The sequence below is a fragment of the Kogia breviceps genome, chromosome 2 (genome assembly GCF_026419965.1).
Source record: "Kogia breviceps isolate mKogBre1 chromosome 2, mKogBre1 haplotype 1, whole genome shotgun sequence".
NCBI lineage: Eukaryota > Metazoa > Chordata > Mammalia > Artiodactyla > Physeteridae > Kogia > Kogia breviceps.
The window spans coordinates 151,707,536-151,734,776 of record NC_081311.1 but is presented as its reverse complement, the minus strand read 5'-3'; the positions used below and the strand labels follow the sequence as shown (position 1 = coordinate 151,734,776).

Here is a 27,241-nt window from a genome sequence, read left to right as displayed (position 1 = left end):
ATCACTTCCCCTATACTATATTGGTTAAACACACACACACACAAACAAACACACACCACACACACAAGAAGAAATAGATCCTGCATCTCAATGGGGAGGAATGTCAAAAGTTTGCACCCATCTTTAATCCATGGCATACTCATTTTTTAAATAAGGGTAATTAGCAAACATATTAACTACATGTTTAATGGATGCTTAGTGCATGCCAGACACTATTCTTAGTGATTTATATGTATTCATTCCTTTAATCCTAACAATCCTATAAAGAATATACTATCATTATCACCATTTTATAGATGATGAGGCTGAGACACAAAAAGGTTAAGTAACTTGTCCAAGGTTACACAGTTATCAGACAGACAGGACTTAAAAAGTCTCAGTACAAAATCTATACTTTTAATCTTTATAAAAAGAAAATTCTAAGATTCCAGTAACTTTAACCACTACCTTTTCTTTTAATATATATTTTTTTTAATTTTATTTTTGGCTGCATTGGGTCTTCATTGCTGTGTGTGGGCCTTCTGTAGTTGCGGCGAGCGGGGGCTACCCTTCATTGCAGTGCATGGGCTTCCCATTGCGGTGGCTTCTCCTGTTGCAGAGCAGAGGCTCTAGCTACGCAGGCTTCAGTGGTTGTGGCTCGTGGACTTTAGAGCACAGGCTCAGTGGTTGTGGCGCACAGGCTTAGTTGCACCGTGGCATGTGGAATCTTCCCGGACCAGGGCTCGAACCCACGTCCCCTGCATTGGCAGGCAGATTCTTAACCATTGAGCCATCAGGAAAGCCCCTAACCACTATCTTTTAATCAACCAGTTAGTAGTACAGTAATCTGAACTGCATAGGATATCAGAATGCTTACTGAAATTAATGTAAGGACACTGAGTCAAGAAAATAAGTATCAGATAGATATCCACTTTGGAAATTGATGATGTAATCATCAATTACATCAGAGCGTATGAAATACGTGACCAGAGCTGTCCCTCATAAGCTCGGTACTGTCAGATCCACGAAGCCCTGAGACTGGGCCAGCATAACAGTAACCTATGGCATATTCAGGTTGGGGCACAATGAGGTCCACAGGCTCCCAGTTTCATGACAAGGTGACCCAGAAACCCACGTCACTTACCTCCAAGACACTCAACACCTCTCCCTCAACTCACAATCTATGACTTGAGTTCACTACCATCAGCTGACAGAAGAAAAAAATCCAGGCTTGATTCAGACAGATCGGCTTGATACGTTGCTGTAAGCCAAAACCTGACTGCTGCCATTATTAGATTCAGAGTGGACTTGAATGACAGTGATGAGGGGAAAACCCACTCAATGAGCTGAGCTTCAAGCAAAAAACCTGGTCAGCACTTTGATCTAGTGATGTGATGTCAAAATTAATGCTCACCACAGACTTTATGTCAACATCTTCCTAGTTATTTAGCTTGTCTGAGCACATTCTCCAGTCCACTTCTCAGGAAGTGCTCAAATACGCAAGCTGAATTCTTGCATATTGATATTGCCTGAGCAATAATTTTTACTTAAAAATCAGTTTCATCAGAAACATACATGTAGATGCAGAGAACAGACTGGTGGTTACCACAGAGGAAAGGGGGGCGGGGGAAGAGGAAATGTGTAAATGGGGTCAATTGCATGAAAACTAGACTTTTGGTGGTGAGCATGCTGTAATGCATACAGAAGTCGTTACAATGTCGTACACATAAAACACAGATTATAAACCACTGCTACCTCAATTTTTTAAAAGATCAGTTTTCTTAGATATAAAATCTGCTCACATTTTTTTCCTGCAAATATCTTAAATGTATCATTTTCTCCCGGCACAGTACTGTATTTAATTAAGTCTTGCTTTTCTAAGTCACTGTTTTCATCTAGATAGCCAAACCCAGTTTATAACTGGGAAAATATTCTTAGGTAGACAAGATGTTCTTCCAGTATATAGCTCCAAATAGTCTTTCTCAGCAAAGTATTCTTCATACAGTTTTGTTCAGTATATATTTTTTAATCTCTAAAATGTCACTTTTCTATAAATCCTTTCTATACCTTTTCTTTCTGATTTCTAAAGCCATCCTTTACATTGTATTTCCATAAGGCATTATCTGTTGTTTATCTACTTTTGTGTGTATTCTCGTTTAGTCTTCATTTCTAAATTTTTTTCCTTTATTTCTAATATTTTCCCAAGTTCTTCAAATTCTGATTTTTAGTATCCTTTCATATTTTGCAGCATTTCCAAAATATCTTAGAAACTTTTTAAATAACAGGTCATAATTTTGATCGATTTTATGTGCATGCCTTTCTGGTGTGCTTTCAATGTCTATGGGAAATTTTGTTCATTATCCTCTTTATTTTTTTAAACAACTTTGCATGACTACGCTTTTTTTTTTTAGTTTTGGCTGCATTGGGTCTTTGTTGCTGCACGCGGGCTTTCTCTACTTGCGGCGAGTGGGGGCTACTCTTGGTTGCGGTGCATGGGCTTCTCGTGGCGGTGGCTCTCGTTGCGGAGCACAGGCTCTAGGCACGTGAGCTTCAGTAGTTGTGGCACGTGGTCTCAGTAGTTGTGGCTCACAGGCTCTAGAGCACAGGCTCAGTAGTTGTGGCACATGTGCTTAGTTGCTCTGCAGCATGTGGGATCCTCCCAGACCAGGGCTCAAACCCATGTCCCCTGCACTGGCAGGCAGATTCCTAACCACTGTGCTACCACAGGGAAGTCCCATGACTACAGTTTTATGTTACTTATTTTTGTGTGAAATCAGCTTTTCTGAACTTTAAAATGAGGCTTGTTTCAAGGTAACTTTTCCAGCTTCACAGATTCTACTGTCTTTGTATAGTACTGGAAAATGTGGCAGTTTCCTCAGATTTTCCTGGCTTTTAACTTTTGTTTTGTATTTTTGTTGGTTTTATTGTACTTTTTAAGTTGAGATACAACTGACATATAACATTGTATAAGTCTGAGGTATACAAAGTGTTAGTTTGATATATTTATGTATTTCCTGGATCTTTTTAAATAAAGGATGTGATGGATACAAAGACAGGTAAGATACAATATTGGGTAAAAATAACCAGCCCAAACATAGTGAACAAATATTTTTAGCCAGAAAGCAAACTTCATGCTCCACAGAGGTTTACGGAAATAAAATGCCCTCTCAAAAATAAAACCCACAAACCTTTTACAAAAATGTGTATAACTCAAATGCAAATCCAACAGTTTAATAGGAAAATTATCCAGATCTACCTTGAATAATTGAGCTCTGTGTGTAAGGAAACAGGATATAAAATATACTATTTTACAGTAGAAAAGACTTTAAAAGTTTCAGATGAAAAATACTCTATAAATGTAATGATAAATGGATTTTTATCCATGCCAGTACATTCCTTAGTTTCACTTCATCTCAGAGAACTAAGAACTAAACAAGTCTTCAATGGTAGTTTGCTGTGATTTAAAAAGGATATCAAAACCTTCTATACAATGTGTTACTTTAGTTATTCTTTATAGATATGTATTAAAGATAAAGAAAGATGCAGATTACCTAGATACATGTATTATGGTGAAATATCATGTCAATTAAAACCTCCTTTTCATACAAGTGCCAGCTTGATGAGGTTCTCACTGGCCAAGGAGGATAATTTGAATAAAAGAGTGATGACTGCAAGTGACTGAAATAGTGAAATAAAAAAAGAAAAGAAAAAAAGCCATAAGTGCATAGTGATACCAAAGGAAACAAAATTTTAACTCAGGACAGCAGTGGAGGTTGTCAGGGCACCAAAAATAACTCTGAAAACCAATAAAGGAAACAAATTAAATATTTATCCTGCTATCCTGGTGTGAATGTATTCCATGATAACCAAATAGCCCTAATGGATGGATGGAACAAGCTTCTTCAACATGAAAGAATTCCAACTAATAAATGCAACAGGAATGATAGGTTTGGAAAATCCTCATTTTGCAAATCATAATGAAATAACGGATTCAGGCAAGTATCATTAATGCATGCTTTTAAATACATTATGTAAAAAGTTTATGGGGAACTTTCCAATGATAGTGTTTGGCTTTTGCCCACAAGCCCAATGAACAACCTGAGGACCATTAAAAGTGGATAAACCAGAACTAAATGCCTCATGGTTTAACATAAAGTACACTATACTACTATCAAGTATTCTTGCTCAAAAAAATGAGACTGCTGATTTAATTAACCTTCTCTAGATATAACTTCTAGGATATGGGACAAATGACAGAACTAGTTAAACAAGAAACCTATTCTTGTTTAGATCAAATTCAGTCTGTGGTACACTCTGTAGGCAACTCACATGGTTCCTTCAACAAATCATGGTGGACTGAACAGTGGGGAAGACCAGGGGAACTCTAATTTAAACTTCAAGACACCCCAAAGACAAAACCAAATACACTGTGTAGACCTAGTCTCAACAGAGACTCAAACAAACCAAACATAAAATTCAACAAATTTTTGGAAACAATTGGGAAATTTTTAAAAGGACTGGATATTAGAAATTAAGAAAATAGTGATGGTTATATGGTTATTAAAGCTGGATTACAGGTGGATGGAGGTTTATGACATACTTTCTCTATTTCTGCAAAGACTTCAAACTTCTTATACTAATTAATAAATCACCCTTTCAAAATCTGCTCAATACATATAATTGACAAGTTTATTATCAAGAAACTTCAGTAGGTTTTTTAAAAGATTGTGTTGGTTTTACAAGACTGAAAGATGACAATCCATGACAGGACAAATATAAACAAGGATAATTAAAATATTAAATATCATCTAAATTAAAAGACCATAATTCAAATTGTTAATTATAATCCTTGTGTCTTGTTAGAATCAGTTGTACAGTTACCCTTCATGAAATTCACCTCACCAACTCATGAAGACTATAAAGCCTCACTACAAACTCAATTACATAATTTACAATAATCAATGAGTTTTTTGCACTTAAGCATGCACTATCACAGAAAGCACAAAATCTTATATACAGGGATTTTTTGTTTCTTTAAAATGTATCTCAAACATCGTTTAAAGTGCGAGCTACAAATATGCTGTATCCTTTAAGAAAAAGGCTTCTAAAGGAAGTATGAGACAGCTATACGATACTGTCAAGAGTGGTTATATAACTAACCGAAGGAAACCCAGCAGTACCCTGCTAAGTCTGTTTTATTGTGGCAACCTTCTCCTTTGTAGTTGAGTTCTTAGCTCTTACTATATTACCAGCCAAACATGTATTCCATTGCTTTGGATACAAGACTTTCATCTTTTTTTGGCGTTTGTCTGTCAGAAATAACCTATTAAAAAAAACACACACAATTGTAAGGTTATGGTTTCTTTAGTATCAGTCAATTCTTCAGTTAATGGCTAATTTAAAAGTGCCAAACACTAAAGTGGATTTGCAGCAATAAACTGTATATTTAAAAATTAAAATATAGGCTTGCTTAGAACATCCTTATGCTTTTAAGAATAACAAAACTGTATTCCTTTGGCAAGACAAATTACATCTGCTCCTTAAATTAGTAAACTGAACAAACAACACAAAAGCTAAAAGAGATAAGGACTTTAAAATACTGGTTTAAAGGAAAAAAAAAAAATTAAAGGGAAAAATTAAACCAGTTCTAGAATAATCCCCAAATTTCAAGGGAAGTCAAACTGCCCTACTAAAGTGTTTTATTTGCTATCTCAGGACCTGTGTCTGCAGCTAGGCAAGTTCAGAACTCCTGGCTAATTAAGCAGGCGACAATAACATACTGAATGACAGTCATAATACTTCTAGCATTCTTCAATGAATATAATGAACTTTTCCTTTAAGCTTTTTTGAAATAAGAAGTTTTGAAATGGGGACTGGTCAATGTTTTCTTTTGATAACCAAAGCTACTTCCAACCTGAAAGTTCTTCATTTGTGACATCATCAAATTTAGTTATCAATTTAATAGGGATTTAACATTCCCTCATGCCAGTGATGTCCACAAGAGAAACTTTTTATGTATGCAACATACCTTAGAAAAAACTAAACTAATTAACTCTCAAAATGTTTTTTAAAATGGCAAAGAATTTTTTTAAATTCAAGATAAATTTCCAACTGGCTAAAATTCTAATTTTTAAAATAGGAAATTTAAAAATGCAAAGTTTATAGGTTTCATCAAGCCAATCAACTTCAGTAGGAAATATTTAATGGCATACAAATCAATCCAATGAAAAAGTTAAACATGCTAAGCACTGCAGCCCTTAAAGTATATTCTTTTATCCAATCTTTAAAATACCTGATAGTCACTAGTAGAAGCTTTGTATGCTGTAGCAAGAGGTCTCATGGTAGAAATCCTAGGAGTACTTCCAGGTTGGGTAGGTGTACCTAAGGTTTTGATTGGTGGTGTAAAGGCAACAGATGGAGATGATAAAGCACACCTGTCACTGTTTTCCATAACGCTCTAGAGAAATAAAGACAAAAAACTTCTCTGTTTATTAACATAATACATATCATCCACTATTATGTCCTACTTACAAAGAAAACTTCATTAAAAGTAGCGTACTTTATTTCATCTAATTAAACTTTCAAATAACTTTAGGATTGATAAAACAATATGTGCTTCCTAGCTAGCATATGAGACCTAATGCTCAACCAGAAATATCACTTGAATGACCTCAAATATCCTCAAGAAAACTACAGACTCTCAAGAGTAAGAATCTCCTAACAAACACTACGGAAAATCAGTAAGAAAAAAAAAAGAATTCTTAGGGAAGCTGAGGGGTGTGGGGCATCAAAGTCCAGTGCTTTTTCGTATCCAGTAACCCCAAATTTTCCTCTAGCCTCTGCAAACATCTGCTACAGCACAACATAATAATTACACAACTACTCAGTGATCCTAGATTATGATAACAGGAGCCATGTCTGCTTCGTGAACTAGTGTGTATATGTAAGTCCCAAGCACAGTGCCTGGTAGGTAGCAGAAGTTCACATATATTTACTTAAAGAATGATCATGGGGCTTCCCTGGTGGCGCAGTGGTTGAGAGTCCGCCTGCCGATGCAGGGGACATGGGTTCATGCCCCGGTCCAAGAAGATCCCACATGCCGTGGAGCGGCTGAGCCCGTGAGCCATGGTCACTGAGCCTGTGCTCCGGAACGGGAGAGGCCACAACAGTGAGAGGCCCGCGTACCAAAAAAGAAAAAACGAATGATCGTGATTTTACAAGTCACGAAGTTTAAATTGTGCCCAGTATTAATGTATTGTATACAAATATATAATAATATTTAAATATTTTAAAGTAGAAATGACTAATAAAAAGCTTCAGCTTTTGAAACTTAACCCTCAGTTACCATTCATATGAAATATTTCATTCTGAAATAGCACCACTCCTTTGAGGTAAAGAATTTGATGTTGCTTTGCACAAAAAAGGAAATGGGTTAAAAGTTATAAGACCTAAAATGCAGGCTTCACCTTAACAACTCTGGGTTAAGTTACCTAAGTCCTCTTGGCCTCCTAATCTGTAGAGTGAAGGGGTTGGGATGTATTACCTCTAAAGTCTTGTGACTAAATATCTTTGACTTACCATAAAAGAGTGCTGTAACATCATCCATCACATTTTAAAAAATAAGAGGCACAGTGAAGCAAACTGACATAACCACCAATGTTAGTACTTAGACTTGTGCACTGCATATAAATTAAACTGCTTTTCTTACATCAGCAATAACTTACTTTATCTATACATGGTTTTACACCAATCATGATGGACTCTCCAAAAATTCTCCCATCTTTGCTTAAAGCTTTCCGGGCCTGCAGTTTAGATTGATAACGAATATGCATCCAATTTCCTGTGTTAGACATCTGCAAAAAATGAAGTTTTCTCTTAAATTAAAATACAAAGTATATAACATTTAAACTTAATGAGTTCTATTAGAAAACAGAAACATATGAAATAAATCTGCTTCCACTTTTTATTTGATGCCCTGTAAAAAGCTGTATACTAGGATTCAACAAAAATCCTATTAAACAATTTCAATACATCTCAATAGTTCTCAAATCTCTTATATAAAGAATATGTGACAAATATTCTCTGAAAGCAAAATAATTCTCAAAAGATAATGTTTTTTATAAAAAGGTTTTATAAACACTTGCTATGAAATTTTTTAAAAACTGTATTCATCAATCTGGTTTTGCGTAGGAGTTAAGTCAATTTCTAGTAATAGAAAAAAGATTTGTTATTTATAACTTGCCAGCTAAAAGAGCTCTAAGAACTTTAAGTTAGAAACATCTCCCTTTTCCTTTATCCCCAATAAAACAAGCTCAAATTGGAAAACTTGAAGACACTGTGAACTATTTTTAAAAGAGGGAAGCCTGAAACTCTCACTCTCTTATCTTCTCTCTTTATCCCTTTTTACCAAATACTATGCAACTACCAGCCTTCCAAACTCCAATAGATAGGTACATCCTATGAAAACTTAAAAAAAAAAAAAGAAAAATTTTTAAGTTTGGAAAAAAAAAAGACTACATTCAGCAGCAAAGTTTTCCCTCAATTCACAGGTTATCTTTCCTCAGCCTAAATCTTGAAATGAAAAGAATTAAGACTTACCACATGTTTTAAGATATTTCCATACTGTGCAAATTGTAATAATATATAGGAAGCAGATGCTTGAGGAAACCTGGGGTTGCGGGGGACAAAAAGTTGCCCGAACAGTCAACTTCGATAATACAAATGCAAATTACCTTATAAGTGTTTCACGATAAACTCCCCCAACTGTCTAGTACATTAATAAGAGACCCTGATCATCCTATTTTCCCCTATATTACCTAAATCTATTCATTTGCCCATCACCCCAAAGCAAATTATGTTAAAATTAGTTTTGACTCAGCCACTTTTCTCCAGCCCCAAATTCCACCTTCTACTCTCACTGTCATTATCATAATCCTTAGAAAAGTACTATGAAGTTACAGTTCTGTAAATAACTTACTTTACATGGGTGGGTGTGGGTGTGTGCATGCGTGTGTGCACATGCATGAGAGAGAGAGAAAGGGAAATGTTGCGATATACTACTATGGTTATTAAAGCTGAAAGAACTTTAAATTATATAGAATCATATCAATATATATTGAGCACTACCTGAAAGTTCAGAAATGTATTCCTGAAACAAAAATAGTCAGAACCAGTATCAATGGTAAACAATCAATTAAAAGGATTGCTACCAAAATTTTAATAGCCATATCTCTGTATGGGAAAATTTTAAGTGATTTTTACTTTCTTCTTTATAAAGTTCTGTATGCTTTGAATATTATAATGAGATATAACTTTTATAGTACAAATAATAAAGCTATTTTCAGCTTGAAAATCTGGAGTTTCCTTAACCAGTAACTTCAGTTATCTGGAGCTTGGATTAGAACCCTAAAGGAAAAAAATGTAAGTCACAAAAATAAATGAGAAACTCCACACATTAAAATCTATGTGACTAAAATACTCACTGCATTCAGGATTGGAAATTTATTTTGTTATATAAATATGGATATAAGATTTCTAATCCCAAAGAAAAACAACAAATGAGTCAGGGTGCATACAAAGCAGAACTTAAAAAAAATGAAAACGAAAGGGAGAAACAATGGTTGCAAGTGATGCAGGCACTTGAGAAATAAAACATAATTCCAAGAGTCTAGGACCATTCTGAGTAGAAGCAGTCCAATATCCTGTCAAAGAATCACCCTACAACAATAAATTATATTTCATGATGACCCTGAGTCAGCAGGAAAAAGTTAAATTATCAAAGGAAGAAGATATATTATGTATTTTAGATGTACTTCCCTATAAATAATCAAAATAAAATATTTTATCCCTTAGAAGAAAATGTTTCTGTTCTTGCAATTAAACTTATATGCAGGGTTACTGAAACATAAAACCAACAGAAAATAAATAGCTGGGAAAGTGTACATCTTAAAAATGAAGGGCTAACAGAAGTACTTCAAGTCATTTATCCAATTACTGAGGAATCTTAAAAGTGACAGCATTACTACTGAACCTGAAAAACACTTGAGAGTGGACAGACACATTCAAAAACATACAGCCACTTACTTCACAAAAGAATACAAAAATTTAAACACATAAAAGGGAAGAAAAAAAAAGAAGCAGCAGCAGTCAGCCCAACTGATATGGACATATGGCTGAGCATGGGCTTTCTGGAGAGCAAGGGAAAGCAATGACCCTGCTTATTACCTAAACAGAATCAATGACAAAGAATCTCTCTGAAAGGTTACACAAAAAACAGGTGGCAATTACTGCCTTATAAGGGAGAAAAACAATCTGGGGGGAAAAAGTGGGAAGGAAAACTTATCACCATATTCTTACACATTCTTCTGAATTTTAAATAAATTGAATATATAAAGTCCACTAATATTTACTGTGCATTCTTCTTCCATCAAGGAGCTCATATGTTTTTATATTTTTTTAAACCGCAAAACTAAATATAGTAAGGTCCAGTAACAGTATGGCATCACACTTTCAGAAACCAACCTTATGTAGTACAGTATAAACAATCACAGTCTGAAAATAAAAGACCTGGGTTTTCAATGAAGCTTTACTAATAACTAGATGTAAGCCTCTGAGTAAATCACTTAATCTGGCTATACCTCAGGTTTCTCATATGTAAATGATGCAATATGATCTCTAAGATGCTTTAAAGTACTTTATTAGATCTAAAACTCTGTTCAAATGCATCTAGGACTATTAATTCAATTAATATTCTATTAATATTCAATATTCTGTAGCTAGAAAGTATCAACCCTGTGACATAGTATACATATATATATATATATATATACAAATGAAATTCAATCTGTTAGTTCAAAACTGGTTAAGTCCAATATAAGCATAGACACAGTCACAACAAAGAGGAAGGAGCTTCCTAAGTCTAAAGGGACAACCCTCTTCCAATATCCAGCAAATATGCTGAAGAGAAGATAATCTGAGAAAAGGCATACAGATAAATGATGGAAAAACTATTAAAAATCAAACATTACTTAATATACATGCTGAAATGTCAAGGTGGTATGTACTGATGTCTGCAACTTACTCTGAAGTATACCAACAACAAAAAAGATGAATTAATGGTAGATAAAACAAATGTAGCTAACTGTTAACAACTGCAGAATCTAGGTGGTGGGTACATATGGGTGTTCGCTGTGCAATTGTTTTAGTTTTTTTTATATGTTTGATAATACTCATTAGAAAATGTTAGGGCTTTTTTTCTTTTTTAAAAGTAAATAATCTAGAAACCTTACCCGAACACAGTCACCCAAGTGTCATCGAGGTGATCTTCAGATGTCAAAGAATCTCCTTGAGTATAAAAAGGATCCATCTGGGCAGGAGATAATGTTGTCTTTCGTGGTTGACCAATGTTTGCTGGACTAAACATACTTTGCCCTATATTAGTATATTTAGTAAGTTAGTTACCAATATAAACATCTTCATTTAAAATATCAAAGCTTTAGTTTTAAATGGAAAAGTACATTAAAAGTTGGCAATTCAGCGGAGCAGCTAGGCCCGTGAGCATGGCCGCTGAGCCTGCGCATCCAGAGTCTGTGCTCCGCAACGGGAGAGGCCACAACAGTGAGAGGCCTGCGTACCGCAAAAAAAAAAAAAAAAAAAGTTGGCAATTCCATAAATAATTCAAAATACACACTATAATCAAATGATAATTATATACTACCACACAATTTGAGAGGAAGTCATTAAAATTTGAGCATAATTTATGATTTTGCAAATGTTTTATTATTTATTATAAATTTGCTAAATGTTTTATTAATTTCCAGTTAAGCCTACAGCAGAAGGATCTCCAGTCAACCTCAAGGACTTCTGTTGGACTCATATTCCAAACCTACCACTTTCATTATGACACCTCTACCTTAAAAAGATTCAGTAACTCCTCATTACACACAAAACAAAATCCAAATGTCTTGGTTGTTCTCCACAATATAGTTCCAACCTTATTTTTTCAATATACCCCTAAACAGTATCTACCCTAGTCCCTAAGATGTGAACGCAGTTTTCTTTTATTCAGGTCATTTCTATCTGAAATGTCTGATTCTGTTCTTTCTTTTCTTATTCTTCAACAATAATTACCAATTAATGAGTACTTCACATCCAACACGTCAAGCTAAACACTTTACATGTTCATTTTATCTCAGAGGCTCTGTCCTACTAAGACCACACATTTCTGAGAAGCAGAGACTATTTCTTTTCATCTTTGGAGTAGTAATAATGATTCACATACAAGAAATATTTTTTCAGCACTTAAATGTACACCAAGCATTATTCTAGGTACAGTAATGAACAAGTTAGACCAAAGGGGGAAAAAAATCTCTAATACAGCTTAAATTCTAGTGGAAGAAAGACAAGTAAATACCTAGTATGTTAGAAAACAGAAAATCTTACAGGAAAAAAATAATAACAAAGCAGAGAAGGGTGAAAAGGAACATGCATATACATAAGGGTTAATATCCAAAATATATAAGAAACTCACAGAATTCAATAGCAAAAAAACAAAAACAAAATCAATCCAATAAAAAATTGGGCAGAGGAACTAAATACACTTTTTTCCAAAGACATACAAATGGCCAACACGTACCAAAAAAAGTGCTCAGTATCACTAATCATCAGGAAAATGCAAATCAAAACCAAAATGAGATATCACCTCATCAACAGCTATCATCAAAAAAAAAGGAAGAGGGCTTCCCTGGTGGCCCAGTGGTTGAGAATCTGCCGCTAATGCAGGGGACACGGGTTCAAGCCCTGGTCTGGGAGGATCCCACATGCCGCAGAGCAACTGGGCCCATGAGCCACAACTACTGAGTCTGCGTGTCTGAAGCCTGTGCTCCGCAACAAGAGAGGCCGCGATAGTGAGAGTCCCGTGCACCGCAATGAAGAGTGGCCCCCACTTGCCACAACTAGAGAAAGCCCTCGCACAGAAACAAAGACCCAACACAGCCAAAAATAAGTAAATAAATAAACTCCTACCCCCAACATCTTCTTTAAAAAAAAAAAAAGGAAGAGATAAATGTTGGTGAGGATTTGGAGAAAAAGGAATCCTTGTGCACTGTTGGTGGGACAATAAAGTTGTTGCACTGTTGGAAAACAGTATAGAGTTTCCTCAAAAACATTAAAAATAGAGCTACCATATGATCCAGCAATCCCACTTCTGAGCATATATCCAAAGAAAATGAAAACAAGATCTGAGATATCTGCACTCCCATATTCAAGGCAGCACTATTCACAAGAGCCAAGATATGGATACAATCTAAAGGTCTATTAATAGATGAATGGATAAGAAGATGTGGCATGTATATACAATGGAATGTTATTCAGCCATGAAAAAGAAGGAAGTCCTGCCATTTCCTACAGTATGGATGGATGTTGAGGGCATGATGTTCATGATGATAAGTGAAAGAAGTCAGAGAAGACAAATACTCTATCACCTCACTTATATCTGGAATGTAAAAAAGGCAGAACTCACAGAAGGAGTAGACTTGTGGCTACCAGAGGCCAGAGGCTGGGGGATATGGGGAGTTGTTGGTCAAAGGGTACAAACGTCCAATCATAAGATGAGTAAGTTCTGGGGATCTAAAGTACAGCATGGTGATTACCTCTAATAATACTGTATTATATACTTAAAAGCTGCTAAGAGAGTAGATCTAAAGGTTCTCACCACAAAAAAAGAAATGGTAATTAAGTGACATGATGAAAAATGTCAGCTAAGACACTATGGTCATTTTGTAATATCAAAATGACCACAGTGTGTATCAAATCAACACACTGTATACTTTAAACTTACACAACAATGTCACAATGTCAATTATATCTCATTAACTCTACTAAATGTTAGTTTCCCTTTATTATATCCATAAATTAACCTGTAACAGAAGACTTATATGTTACTCCAAGAATCAAATGAAACTTTAGGTAGACAAGAACTCACAAAAGTTAACTGTTTTAACAATATATAACTTCAATACTATAAATGATGCACTTGGTACAATTATTCTTTTGCATCAACAGCACAAATATATTCAGTCAAACCTAAAATAAAAGATTTCCAGGAATGATGTCCATTCTCTTGCCTCGGAACAGTACTAAACCAAAACTATACCCTCAACAGAATTAAAAGCCAAAGACATCAATCAAGTAAAAATTACAATGCAACAATGTGATTCTAATTAAAGAGGAAAAATATGGTCATCTAAGGATTTCAAAATTCGTAATTCTTTATGCCATACAACTTGAATCCCTTTACTTCATCTGGAGTCAAATTTAGAGACCACAATCTAATTTAACCCATTAATGTAGCCTGTCCTTAAGGAAAAAAAAAAAACATTTCCAATCACCTCAGATCTACTAGGCTTATTAAGGAATCTATTTAATTCAGAACACTATCCTAGACCCTACTAGAAAACAAAGATGCTCAAAACTGACTGCTTAAGTTCAGCTGTTGAGTAACCAGGCAAAAAAGAATTTAGCAATGAGAAACAAATATTCAAATATTTTTACAATAGTAATCAAGCAAAAGAAAGTATGTAACAGTTATTACCTCTAGAGAAAACAAAAAGATACACAAGAAGGACATGGAATCCTAGTACATTAACATGGCTCAGTCTTATAGATTTATCTAATTTTAAAATTGAGTTCATGCTTAAAAGAGAAAATACAAAATAAATAACTGAAAAGAATGTTAAACTGCATACATGCTATAATACATCTAGCAATTTTTTTTTTTCCTAGCAATTTCTCTTTTCCTCATCACCACGGATGCATTTAATAGGTACAAAACATTTCTAAAATGAGGCTGATTTAAAATGAAACACCCCACTTTGACAAGTGTCTGCTAATCAACCAACTTATCAACTACCCCTTTAGGAAATAAAGAGAAGCACGCAAAAGATAAGCTTAAATAAGTTTAGTTCTTACTACAAAGACATGCCTTTAACACACACAAAAAGATGGTAAAAGGCATTCTAGTATAAAACCTAAAGCCAATTCAAAATTTTTATGTCCTGCATTACCATCAAGAAGGTACAATTTACTTCTGCTATAACATGTAATAACCTTCAAGCAAGAAATTAAATGGAAGTCCCGAAATGAGACTACCATTATGACTTTTAAAAATAAAACAAATCAAAACTAAGTCTCAAACGAATAAGCAATCTAATTTTTGCCCTGTCAACTACTCTGAAAAACATAATTACTTATACATAATCTAAAACTATTTACATAACTTTAGCATAATTGCCCCCCACCTTGTTAGTGTTTTATTGCTCCACTGATTTTACTTCCTTTCAATCAGACTTCTGGTACTCACATGCAATGCTTTATAAAATGAAAATAAAGTGTGCCTAGCAAACCACATCAAACTGAACTGTAATGTGTCTCCCTTTGTAAATCACTACTCAGTCTTCTTAAGATCAGACTGAAGTGGAGGGCAAAAGAACTTATTACCCTTTATGAAAATGTCTTCAATTAAAGACCAGATTCAATTATTTCAAAATAGACAACTAACCTAAATGAAAATAAAAAAAGAGTAGGAATTTTGAACAGATACATGGCATATGAAACTTGGGAGAAAAAGAGGTTCCTGGCAGTGTTGTTACCTTCTTACCATGAAACAACGTAGCACAATGTATAATAAAGAATTTGGCCTCAGCCCAGAGAGATGTCTGGCCTTTGTCAGCTTCCTGGGAGACAACCTCTAAAACCTAGGAATTTCCCCAGCGACAGGAATGTTTTCATTACTCGTGGCAGGCCCCTCAACCTCAAGAGCACCTGATAGCTTATGATAACAAGGTGACTCCTGGTGAGGGTAGGTCACACCATAAAGACCAACCATGAAGACCATCCATGTTATAAAAAAGGTCACCTCTGGGCAGAAGGGATGGAAGACTGAGTTTAGCCACTTGATCAGTGATTCAATCAGTCATTTGTATGTAATGAAACATCAATGAAAACTCAGGACATGGAGGCTCCAGTGAGCTCCCTACTTGCCAATACTCTGTACATAGTGCCATATATCAATGCCAGGAGGGTAACATGTCACGGAAGTTCTTGTTTTCAGCCTACGCATCTCTTTCTTTAGGTGGTTCTAATTTGTCTGCTTTCTCTATAATAAAACTAACCGTAAGTATAGCACTTTCAGTGGGTCCTGAGTCTTTCCAGTGAATTATCCAACCTTAGAGTGAGCTTGGGAAAGCTTGAATTTGCAGCCAGCAGGTATGAAGTGAGGGTGGTCCCGGGGACCCCCAAACTTGCAGCTGGCACCTGAAGAGAGAGCAATCTTGTAGGGACTGTTTCCTTAGACTCTTCAGTTTGACAAACTCTTTGTACCCAGAATAATACTGAACAATGAATACAACAATAACCAAAACAATATGGCGAACTGAACACTTGTATTCATCTCTAATCCCTGTCAGACACCTAATGACAGTCAATCTAGAAAGTCCCAGGTTTTGGAGACCACAGAAACTGTGAAAGGTGTGAAAGAGGCTCCTTGTTGAAATCAAGGAAAACTAGTTTAAGAGTGTATAATACAGGATGAAATGGCCCTTCCTCATCTTACCCAGACACTCCACCCCCAAGAGACCAAGGCTTTAGTCCCTGAGGAAAAGGAATCTCAATGGCTCAGGACTCAGTGGGTCCCAGACACAGTGGAGAAAAACTATGTAAGACAGTAAGTGAAAATCTGCATATTGAAAAGAAGACCTCCTAGAGTGTGGAAAAAAGGGAACCCTCCTACACTGTTGGTGGGAATGTAAACTGGTACAGCCACTATGGAGAAAAGTATGAAGGTTCCTTAAAAAACTAAAAATAGAGTTACCATATGACCCAGCAATTCCACCCTTAGGCATATATCCAGAGAAAACCAGAATTCTAAAGGATTCATGCACCCCAATGTTCCTTGCAGCACTATTTACAATAGCCAAGACACGGAAATAACCTAAATGCCCATTAACAGAGGAATGGATAAAAAAGATGTGGTAGATATATACAGTGGAATATTATGCAGCTATAAAAAGGAATGAAATAGTGCCATTTACAGAGATATGGATGGACCCAGAGATTGTCATAAAGAGTGAAGTCAGAAAGAGGAAAATAAATATTGTATAATATCACTTACATTTACAATCTAGAAAAATGGTACAGATGAACTTATTTGCAAAGCAGAAATAGAGTCACAGATGTAGAGAACAAACTTATGGTTACCAAGGGGAAAATGCGGGGAGTGGTAATGAATTGGAAGATTGGGAATGACATATATACACTACTATGTATAAAATAGATAACTAACGAGAACCGACTATATAGCACAGGGAACTCTACTCAGTGCTCTGTGGTGACCTAAATGCAAAAGAAATTTTAAAAAGAATGGATATATGTATACGTATAACTGATTCACTTTGCTGCACAGCAGAAGCTAATACAACATTGTAAAGCAACTATACTCCAATAAAGATTAAAAACATTTTTTTAATTTTAAAAATTTTAAAAATTAAAAGAAAGAAAAGAAAAGAAGACTTCTCCCTTTCTATATTCAGGACACCAGCTTAGACATTAAGATTGAATATTACAGAATTCTTCTTTGGGAAACTTAAGAGAAAGACCTATATATGCTAAAATCAGAGATTTTCCAAACAAAAATCTACATAACTGTCCAATCCTCCTACAGTGAAGCCCAGAAAGAGATGAAACAGCCTCTCTCCACCAATTTCCCCCTTCTTACCATTGTTAATACACATACACACACGGATTCCAAGTAGCTTTTTAGTGCCTCATTTCACCAAGAAAGGCAGAAGAGGTGAAAAAGAAAGAGAGAAAAAAAAAGAACTAGAAAGAAACAGACAATATGAGCAGGAATAAAAGACCAACATGAATCTCACTGATAAGTTATTTTACCCATGAAACAAGAAAAGGATGCTACATTTTAAGTACATTGAGAGAAACAACAAAAAGAAAGGTTACTGGAAATTAAAATAAAATTAAAAATTATTAGATGTGTTGGAAATTGAGATTGTAGACATCTTTCAGAAAGTAGAATACAGATATAAAAGGCACTCTCACAGAGAAAAAGTAGAAATTTAGAAATCTCTGTAGTGCTCACAAACAGAAGAAATTCCAGAAAGAGGGAACAGACAAAACAGAGGGAAAGCTATTATCAAATACAGGGAAGTGTCCCAGAACTCAGAGTAAGTGTCTTACTTTAAAGGATCCACCAATTCCCCAGAAATATAAATGGAAGTCCCAGACGAAGGTACATTTGTGAAACTGAAAACACTAACCCTACAGAGATCTTAAATTTTTTGAAACCAATCCCCATACAACAACTCAGGAATCATCACTACAAATAACTTCTGCAGAACACTAGAAGCTAGAAGGCAAAGAAATAATGCCTCCAAAATTCCAACCTAGAATTCTATACTTGGTTAAACTAGCAATCCATTTTAAGGGAGATAAAAAGCATTTCAAACTTAAGGTCTTAAATTTAATTTCCCATGCAAGCTTTCTTAGAAAGCTACTCATATATGTTCTTCACCAAAATTAGGAAATAAACTAAGAAGAAAACATGTTAACTAGGAAAAATAGCTCAACTCTAGAAACTTGCTAAGGCAAGTCCTAAGATGATAGTAGCTGTACATCACGATGATATAGGAAATAGCCAAAAAAGAAGCTGAGAATGAGAAGTTCTCAGTTTAAAACAAAACAAAGATGTGTTTGAAACTATGTTTGAGCATTTTTTAAAAGATAGGTATGTATCATAGCAGCAGAATATTTGCTTAAAATATGAGCAAATGGCACATAGACAAATTAGACAAATGGAAAAAAGAAACAATTATTAACTAATGAAAAATTAACATTTTACAGGAAGAATAAATTATAATAATACTACTTGGTGCAAAACTAAACAGTGCTTACATAATCATAATAATACACTGACAAAGGAATAAAGTGTGATATACTTTAATTATATTCAGATAAGGTAATTTGAAGATAATTATATCTTATCTCCCCTACATTAAGATAAATATAGCAATATTAAAAATGAAAATAAAAAATTAGCGATAGGACTTCCCTGGTGGCTCAGTGGTTAAGAATCCGCCTGCCAATGCAAGGGACACGGGTTCAAGCCCTGGTCCAGGAAGATCCCACATGCCGCAGGGCCACTAAGCCTGTGTGCCACAACTACTGAGCCTGTGCTCTAGAGCCTGTGAGCCACAACTACTGAGCCCACATGCCACAACTACTGTAGCTCAGGTGCCCAGAGCCCGTGCTCCGCAACAAGAGAAGCCACCGCAATGAGAAGACTTCGCATCACAATGAAGATGAAGAGTAGCCCCCATCACCACAACTAGAGAAAGCCCATGTGCAGCAACGAAGACCCAACGCAACCAAAAATAAATAATTTTTTTTTAAAACACCAAACAAACAAAAAAAAAAAGAATTAGCAATATAATCATATACAGCTGACTAAGTAATGGCCCTCCAAGATGACTACATTCTAATCCCTGGAACCTATGAACGTTACCTTATATAGCAAAAGAGATTTTGCATTTATGATTAAGGATCTTGAGATGGGAAGATAAACCAGGATTATTCAGGTGGACCCCCAAGATATCCACTACTGTCCTTACGAGAGAGGTGATGTGATGATGGAAAGAGACTGGAGTGATACAATATACTTTGAAGATGAAAGAAGAGGCCACAAACCAAAGAATATAGGTAACCACTAGGAACTGGAAAAAAACAAAACAAAAAACAGCAGGAAAACGGATTCTCTCTAGGGCCTCCAGAAGGAACCAGACTTATCAACACCTGACTTCAGCCCAGTGAAACTGATTTTGGACTTCTGACTTTTAGAACTATAAGAGAATAAATCCGAGTTGTTTTAAGCCACTAAATTCATGTTATTATGTCACAGTGACAACAGAAAGCTAATACAGCATCTCATTTAGTTAAGCGGAGGTAAATTCCAAAAGGAATAGCTCTAAGATCTGGACTGGCTAGTTGTGAGGAATAAAGCTAAAGACTGCTGCATTTCATTATAAGTATTTAAGTACTATTTGACATTTTAAAACAATCTGCATTTATTCTTTTGACTAAAATATAAAATATTATCCCACCAAAATTAGAGACCAATAAATGGCACTATGGCTAGTCTGGCATGAAACTAAATAAGTTTTGGTGACTAATTTTAAAAACTTTATGTGGGGGGCTTCCCTGGTGGCGCAGTGGTTGAGAGTCCGCCTGCCGATGCAGGGGTCACGGGTTCGTGCCCTGGTCCGGGAGGATCCCACGTGCCGCGGAGCGGCTGGGCCCGTGAGCCGTGGCCGCTGGGCCTGCGCGTCCGGAGCCTGTGCTCCGCAGCGGGAGAGGCCACAGCAGTGAGAGGCCCGCATACCACAAAAAAAAAAAAAAAAAAAAAAAAAAAGAAAAACAAACTTTATGTGGTAGGCAGAAAATGGTCCCCGAAAGATGTCCATGTCCTAATACCCAGAAGCTGTGAATACGTTACATTACATGGTAAAGAAGAATTAAGGATGCTATGGAATTAAGCCTGCTAATCATCTCATCTTAAACAAGAAGATTATGCTGGATTAACAGAGTGAACCCAACACAATCACAAGGATCCATAAATGGGGAGGGAAAAGAATGATGTGAAATAAAGACTCAACTAGCCATCACAGGCATTGAAGATGGTAGGGAGCCAGGAGCCAAAAAATATGGGCAGCTTCTAGAAGCTGGAAAAGAGGGAAAAAACCCAAGATTCTCCCCTAGAGCCTCCAGAAAAGAATGAAGCCCTACTAATACCTTGATTTTAGCCCACTGAGACCCATTCCAGACTTCTGGCTTCCAGAATTTTAAGATAATAAATTTGAGTTGTTTTAAGCCACTATAATCTGTGATAATTTGTTTCAGCAGCAATAAGAAACCAACATAATCTAGATTAAGGCTAGAGGTGACTCAATATTATCAAAGAAAAACTAGACCATGCCAAGTTGGACACAAATATTCCAATCATCATTTGGTTTTGGGATGTCATTGCCTCAAAACACAATATACATACATGAATTTCCTTTGTTGTGACAAACTACCACAAAATGGGTGGCTTAAAACAACAAATTTATTCTCCCACAGTTCTGGAGGCCAGAAGTCCAAGAATAAGTTTTCAGCAGAGTCAAACGCCTGTTGAAGGTGCCCCGTAGCTTCTGGTGACACTGGTTAAGTTTTAGTGTTCATTGGCTTATGGCTACAACACCAAAGTTTGCCTCACTTCATATCAACTTCTCCTCTGTGTCTTTCCTGTTTGTGTCTAATTTTCCTGTGCCTCTAAGAACACTTGTGATTGGATTTAGGGCCCATCCAGGTAATTACCAGGATTATCTTCCCCTTTTTTCCTCTCTCCTTAACTTACTAAAGTGTCCTTGAGAGCTACCCCTCTCAAGATCCTTAACTTAATCATGTTTTGGCCACATAAGCAATATTCAAGGTTCCAGGAGTTAGAATGTGAACATATCATTTTGGGGGCCACCATTCAACTCACAACTTACATTCATCAATCTGTTCAGTCAACCAACATTTACTGAGGTCCCTTTATACCCAGCTCTGTCACAGGTAAACAATGAAGATATACAGAAGGCATCTCTGCCCTTTAGATCATAACCCAGTAAAGGAGAAAGATAAGAACCTAGCAGAGACAGCTTTATAGGAGCACATACAAGGAACAGCTAACCCAGATCAGAAAAAGAAGTGTCAGGGAAAGGTTCCTCACAGATAAATTAGTCCTTTATCCGCCTTCTGGGAACACTATCAGAATTCTGAGTTCCTGGCATCAACAAAAGCAACCAAAAACTGCTATAATCTAAATATCACACTTACCCCATTAATAATATGCTAACACAAATCAGGATTCTAGTTCACTACATATAAGTGGTATACCACCTGAGAAGAGAGCTGATAGATAAATGAAAGAACTTCTCAAGGAAAAAAAACTTTTTAATTAAAAATAGGATGAAAGGTGGACCTTTAAGATGGCAGAGGAGTAAGATGTGGAGATCACCTTCCTCCCCACAAATACTTCAGAAATACTTCTACATGTGGAACAACTCCTACGGAACACCTACTGAACGCTGGCAGAAGACCTCATACCTCCCAAAAGGCAAGAAACTCCCCACGTACCTGGGTAGGGCAAAAGAAAAAAGAAAAAAGAGACAAAAGAATAGGGATGGGACCTGCACCTCAGGGAGGGAGCTGTGAAAGAGGAAAAGTTTCCACACACGAGGAAGCTCCTTCACTGGTGGAGACTGCGGGGGAGGGGGGCTTCAGAGCCACGGAGAGGAGCACAGCAACAGGGGTGCAGAGGGCAAAGTGGAGAGGTTCCCACACAGAAGATCGGTGCAGACCAGCCCGAGAGGCTTGTCTGCTCACCAGCCAGGGTGAGTAGGGGCTGGGAGCTGAGGCTCGGACTTCCATCGGATGCCGGGAGAGGACTGGGGTTGGCTGCATGAACACAGTCTGAAGGGGAACAGTGAGCCACAGCTAGCCAGGAGAGAGTTCGGGAAAAAGTGTGGAACTGCCTAAGAGGCAAAAGACCATTGTTATAGAGTGTACAAGGAGACGGGATTCAGAGCACCGCCTAAACGAGCTCCAGAAACTGCATGAGCCGCAGCTATCAGAGCAGACACCAGAGACGGGCATGAAATGCTAGCGCTGCTGCTGCAGCCACCAAGAAGCCTGTGTGCAAGCACAGGTCACTACCCGCACCCCCTCCAGGGCATGTGCAGCCTGCCACTGCCAGGGTCCCATGATCCAGGGACAACTTCCCCGGGAGAACACACGTCACGCCTCAGGCTGTGGCAATGTGGCTGTGGCCTCTGTCACTAACTACCTTACCCCTACACTCCCCACCCTGGCCTGAATGAGCAAGAGCCCCCTAATCAGCCCCTGCTTTAACCCTGTCCTGTCTGAGCAGGAACAGAAGCCCGAGGGCAACCTACGTGCACTTGTGGGGCGAAAACCAAAGCTGAAGCCCAGGAGCTGTGCAAACGCAGAAGAGAAAGGGAAATTTCTCCCAGCAGCCTCAGGAGCAGCAGATTAAATCCCCACAATCAACATGAGGTACCCTGCATCTGGGGAATACCTGAAGAGGCAACGAATCAACCCAAAATTGAGGTGGTGGACTTCGGGAGCAGCTGCACCCTTGGGGTTTGCTGTCTGAGACTGACTTGTTTCTGATATTTATGTTTATCTTAGTATAGTTTTTACTTCTTGTTACCATTCGTGGATTTGTTTATTGCTTTGATTGCTCTCTTCTTTTTTTTAATTACTTTTTTATTTTAATATGTTTTCAAAAATTTTTTATTTTAATTACTTTATTTTATTTATTTATTCATTTATTTTCTTCCTCTTTTTCTCCCTTTCCTTCTGAGCCATGTGGCTGACAGGGTCTCGGTGCTCCAGCCTGGTGTCAGGCCTGAGCCTCTGAGGTGGGAGAGCTAAGTTCAGGATACTGGACCACCAGAGACCTCCCGGCCCCATATAATATTAGTCTGTGAGAGCTCTCCCAGAGATCCCCATCTCAACACTAAGACCCAGCTCAACCCAATGGCCAGCAAGCTCCAGTGCTGGACACCCCATGCCAAACAACTAGCAAAACAGGAACACAACCCTCCACCCACTAGCAGAGAGGCTGCCTAAAATCATAATAAGGTCACAGACATCCCAAAATACACCACCAGATGCAGTCCTGCCCACCAGAAAGACAACATCCAGCCCCACCCACCAGAACACAGGCACCAGTCCCCTCTACCAGGAAGCCTACACAAGCCATTGAACCAACCTTACCCACTGGGGGCATACACCAGAAACGACGGTAACTACAAAACTACAGCCTGCGAAAAGGAGACCCCAAACACAGTAAGTTAAGCAAAATGGGAAGACAGAAATGTGCGGCAGATTAAGGAGCAAGGTAAAAACCCACTAGACCAAACAAATAAACAGGAAATTGGCAGTCTACCTGGAAAAGAATTCAGAGTAAAGATAGAAAAGATGATCCAAAATCTTGGAAACAGAATGGAGAAATTACAAGAAACGTTTAACAAGGACCTAGAAGAAATAAAGAGCAAACAAACAATGAACAACACAATAAATGAAATTTAAAATTCTCTACAAGGAAGCAATAGCAGAATAACTGAGGCAGAAGAACGGGTAAGTGACCTGGAAGATAAAATAGTGGAAATAACTACAGCAGAGCAGAATAAAGAAAAGAGAATGAAAATAATTGAGGACTGGGCTTCCCTGGTGGCGCAGTGGTTGAGAGTCCGCCTGCCGATGCAGGGGACAGGGGTTAGTGCCCCGGTCCGGGAGGATCCCACAGGCCGCAGAGCGGCTGGGCCTGTGAGCCATGGCCGCTGAGCCTGCACGTCCGGATGCTGTGCTCCGCAACGGGACAGGCCACAACAGTGAGAGGCCCGTGTACCACAAAAAAAAAAAAGAATTGAGTACTGTCTCAGAGATCTCTGGGACAACATTAAACGCACCAACATTTGAATTATAGGGGTCCCAGAAGAAGAATAGAAAAAACAAAGGGACTGAGAAAATATTTGAAGAGATTATAATTGAAAACTTCCCTAACATGGGGAAAGAAATAGTCAATCAACTCCAGGAAGTGCAGAGAGTCCCATACAGGATAAATCCAAGGAGAAACATGCCAAGACACATATTAATCAAACTATCAAAAATTAAATAAAAAGAAAAAATACTAAAAGCAGCAAGGGAAAAGGAACAAATAACATACAAGGGAATCCCCATAAGGTTAACAGCTGATCTTTCAGCCGAAACTCTGCAAGCCAGAAGGGAGTGGCAGGACATATTTAAAGTGATGAAAGGGAAAAACTTACAACCAAGATTACTCTACCCAGCAAGGATCTCATTCAGATTCCATGGAGAAATTAAAACCTTTACAGACAAGCAAAAGCTAAGAGAATTCAGCACCACAAAATCAGCTTTACAAAAAATGCTAAACAAACTTCTCTAGGCAGGAAACACAAGAGAAGGAAAAGACCTACAATAACAAACCCAAAACAATTAAGAAAATGGTAATAGGAACACACATACCAATAATTACCTTAAATGTAAATGGATTAAATGCTCCAACCAAAAGACACAGACTGGCTGAATGGTACAAAAACAGGACCTGTATATATGCTGTCTACAAGAGACCCACTTCAGACCCAGGGACACAGACAGACCGAAAGTGAGGGAACGGAAAAAGATATTGCATGCAAATGGAAATCAAAACAAAGCTGGAGTCGCAATTCTCATATTAGACAAAATAGACTTTAAAATAAAGATTATTACAAGAGACAAAGAAGGGTACTACATAATGACCAAGGGACCAATTAAAGAAGATATTATAATCATAAATATTTATGCACCCAACATAGGAGCACCACAATACATAAGGCAAATGCTAACAGCCAAAAAAGGGGAAATTGACAGTAACACAATCGTACTAGGGGACTTTAACACCCCACTTTCGCCAATGGACATATCATCCAAAATGAAAATAAATAAGGAAACACAAGTTTTAAATGATACATTAAACAAGATGGACTTAACTGATATTTATAGGACATTCCATCTAAAAACAACAGAATACACTTTCTTCTCAAGTGCTCATGGAACATTCTCCAGGATAGATCATATCTTGGTCACAAATCAAGCCTAGGTAAATTCAAGAAAATTGAAATCGTATCAAGTATCTTTTCTGACCACAACACTATAAGACTAGATATCAATTACAGGAAAAAACTGTAAAAAATACAAACACATGGAGACTAAACAAGAGATCACTAACCAAGAGATCACTGAAGAAATCAAAGAGGAAATCAAAAAATACCAAGAAACAAATGACAATGAAAACACAACAACCCAAAACCTATGGGATGCAGCAAAAGCAGTTCTAAAAGGGAAATTTACAGCAATACAATCCTACCTCAAGAAACAAGAGACATCTCAAATAAAAAACCTAACTTTACACTTAAAGCAATTAGAGAAAGAAGAACAAAAAAAACCCAAAGTCAGCAGGAGGAAAGAAATCATAAAGATAAGACTAGAAATAAATGAAAAAGAAACAAAGGAAACAATAGCAAAGATCAATAAAACTAAAAGCTGGTTCTTTGAGAAGATACACAAAATTGATAAACCACTAGCCAGACTCATCAAGAAAAAAAAAAGAGAAGACTCAAATAGATTCAACAGAATTAGAAATGAAAAAGTAGAAGTAACAACTGACACTGCAGAAATACAAAGGATCATGAGAGATTACAAGCAACTATATGCCAATAAAGTGGACAACCTGGAAGAAATGGACAAATTCTTAGAAAAGCACAACTTTGCGAGACTGAACCTGGAAGAAACAGAAAATATAAACAGACCAATCACAAGCACTGAAATGGAAACTGATTAAAAATCTTCCCACAAACAAAAGGTCAGGACCAGATGGCTTCACAGGCAAATTCTATCACACATTTAAAGAGCTAACACTTATCCTTCTGAAACTCTTAAAAAATACAGCAAAAGGAGGAACACTCCCAAACTCATTCTATGAGGACACCATCACCCTGATACCAAAACCACTACAGACCAGTATCATTGATGAACACAGATGCAAAAACCCTCAACAAAATACTAGCAAACAGAATCCAACACCACATTAAAAAGATCATACACCATGATCAAGTGGAGTTTATCCTAGGACTGCAAGCATTCTTCAATATACATAAATCAATCAATGTGATACACCATATTAACAAACTGAAAGATAAACCATATGATAATCTCAATAGATGCAGAAAAAGCTTTCAACAAAATTCAACACCCATTTATGATAAAAACTCTCCAGAAAGTAGGCACATAGAGTACTTACCTCAACATAATAAAAGCCATATATATGAGACCCACAGCCAGCATGGTTCTCAATGGTGAAAAACTGAAACCATTTCCTCTATAATCAGGAACAAGTCATGGATGTCCACTCTCACCCCTATTATTCAACATAGTTTTGGAAGTTTTAGGCACAGCAATCAGAGAAGAAAAAGAAATAAAAGGAGTCCAAATCAGAAAAGAAGTAAAGCTGTCACTGTTTGCAGGTGACATGATACTATACATAGAGAATCCTAAAGATGCTACTGGAAAACTACTAGAGCTAATCAATGAA

General features: G+C 37.0%; 1 protein-coding gene across 4 annotated transcripts in view; it reads right to left on the bottom strand.

The window, feature by feature from the left end:
• Positions 1-2,960: 2,960 nt before the first annotated feature.
• Positions 2,961-27,241, bottom strand: part of NUP35 (nucleoporin 35) — a 38,122-nt gene continuing 13,841 nt past the window's right edge. For 3 of the 4 annotated variants that reach the window (XM_059054598.2, XM_059054596.2, XM_059054597.2), the window contains exons 6-10: positions 11,268-11,409; positions 8,578-8,647; positions 7,704-7,832; positions 6,272-6,436; positions 4,643-5,302 (exon numbers count right to left, since the gene is read on the bottom strand). In XM_059054598.2, the coding sequence (XP_058910581.1) occupies positions 5,225-5,302; positions 6,272-6,436; positions 7,704-7,832; positions 8,578-8,647; positions 11,268-11,409 (584 nt within the window). In that variant the 3' untranslated portion in view covers positions 4,643-5,224. Of the gene's footprint in view, positions 5,303-6,271; positions 6,437-7,703; positions 7,833-8,577; positions 8,648-11,267; positions 11,410-27,241 lie in introns of all 4 variants that reach the window. The other variant, XM_059054595.2, reaches the window with a different exon arrangement.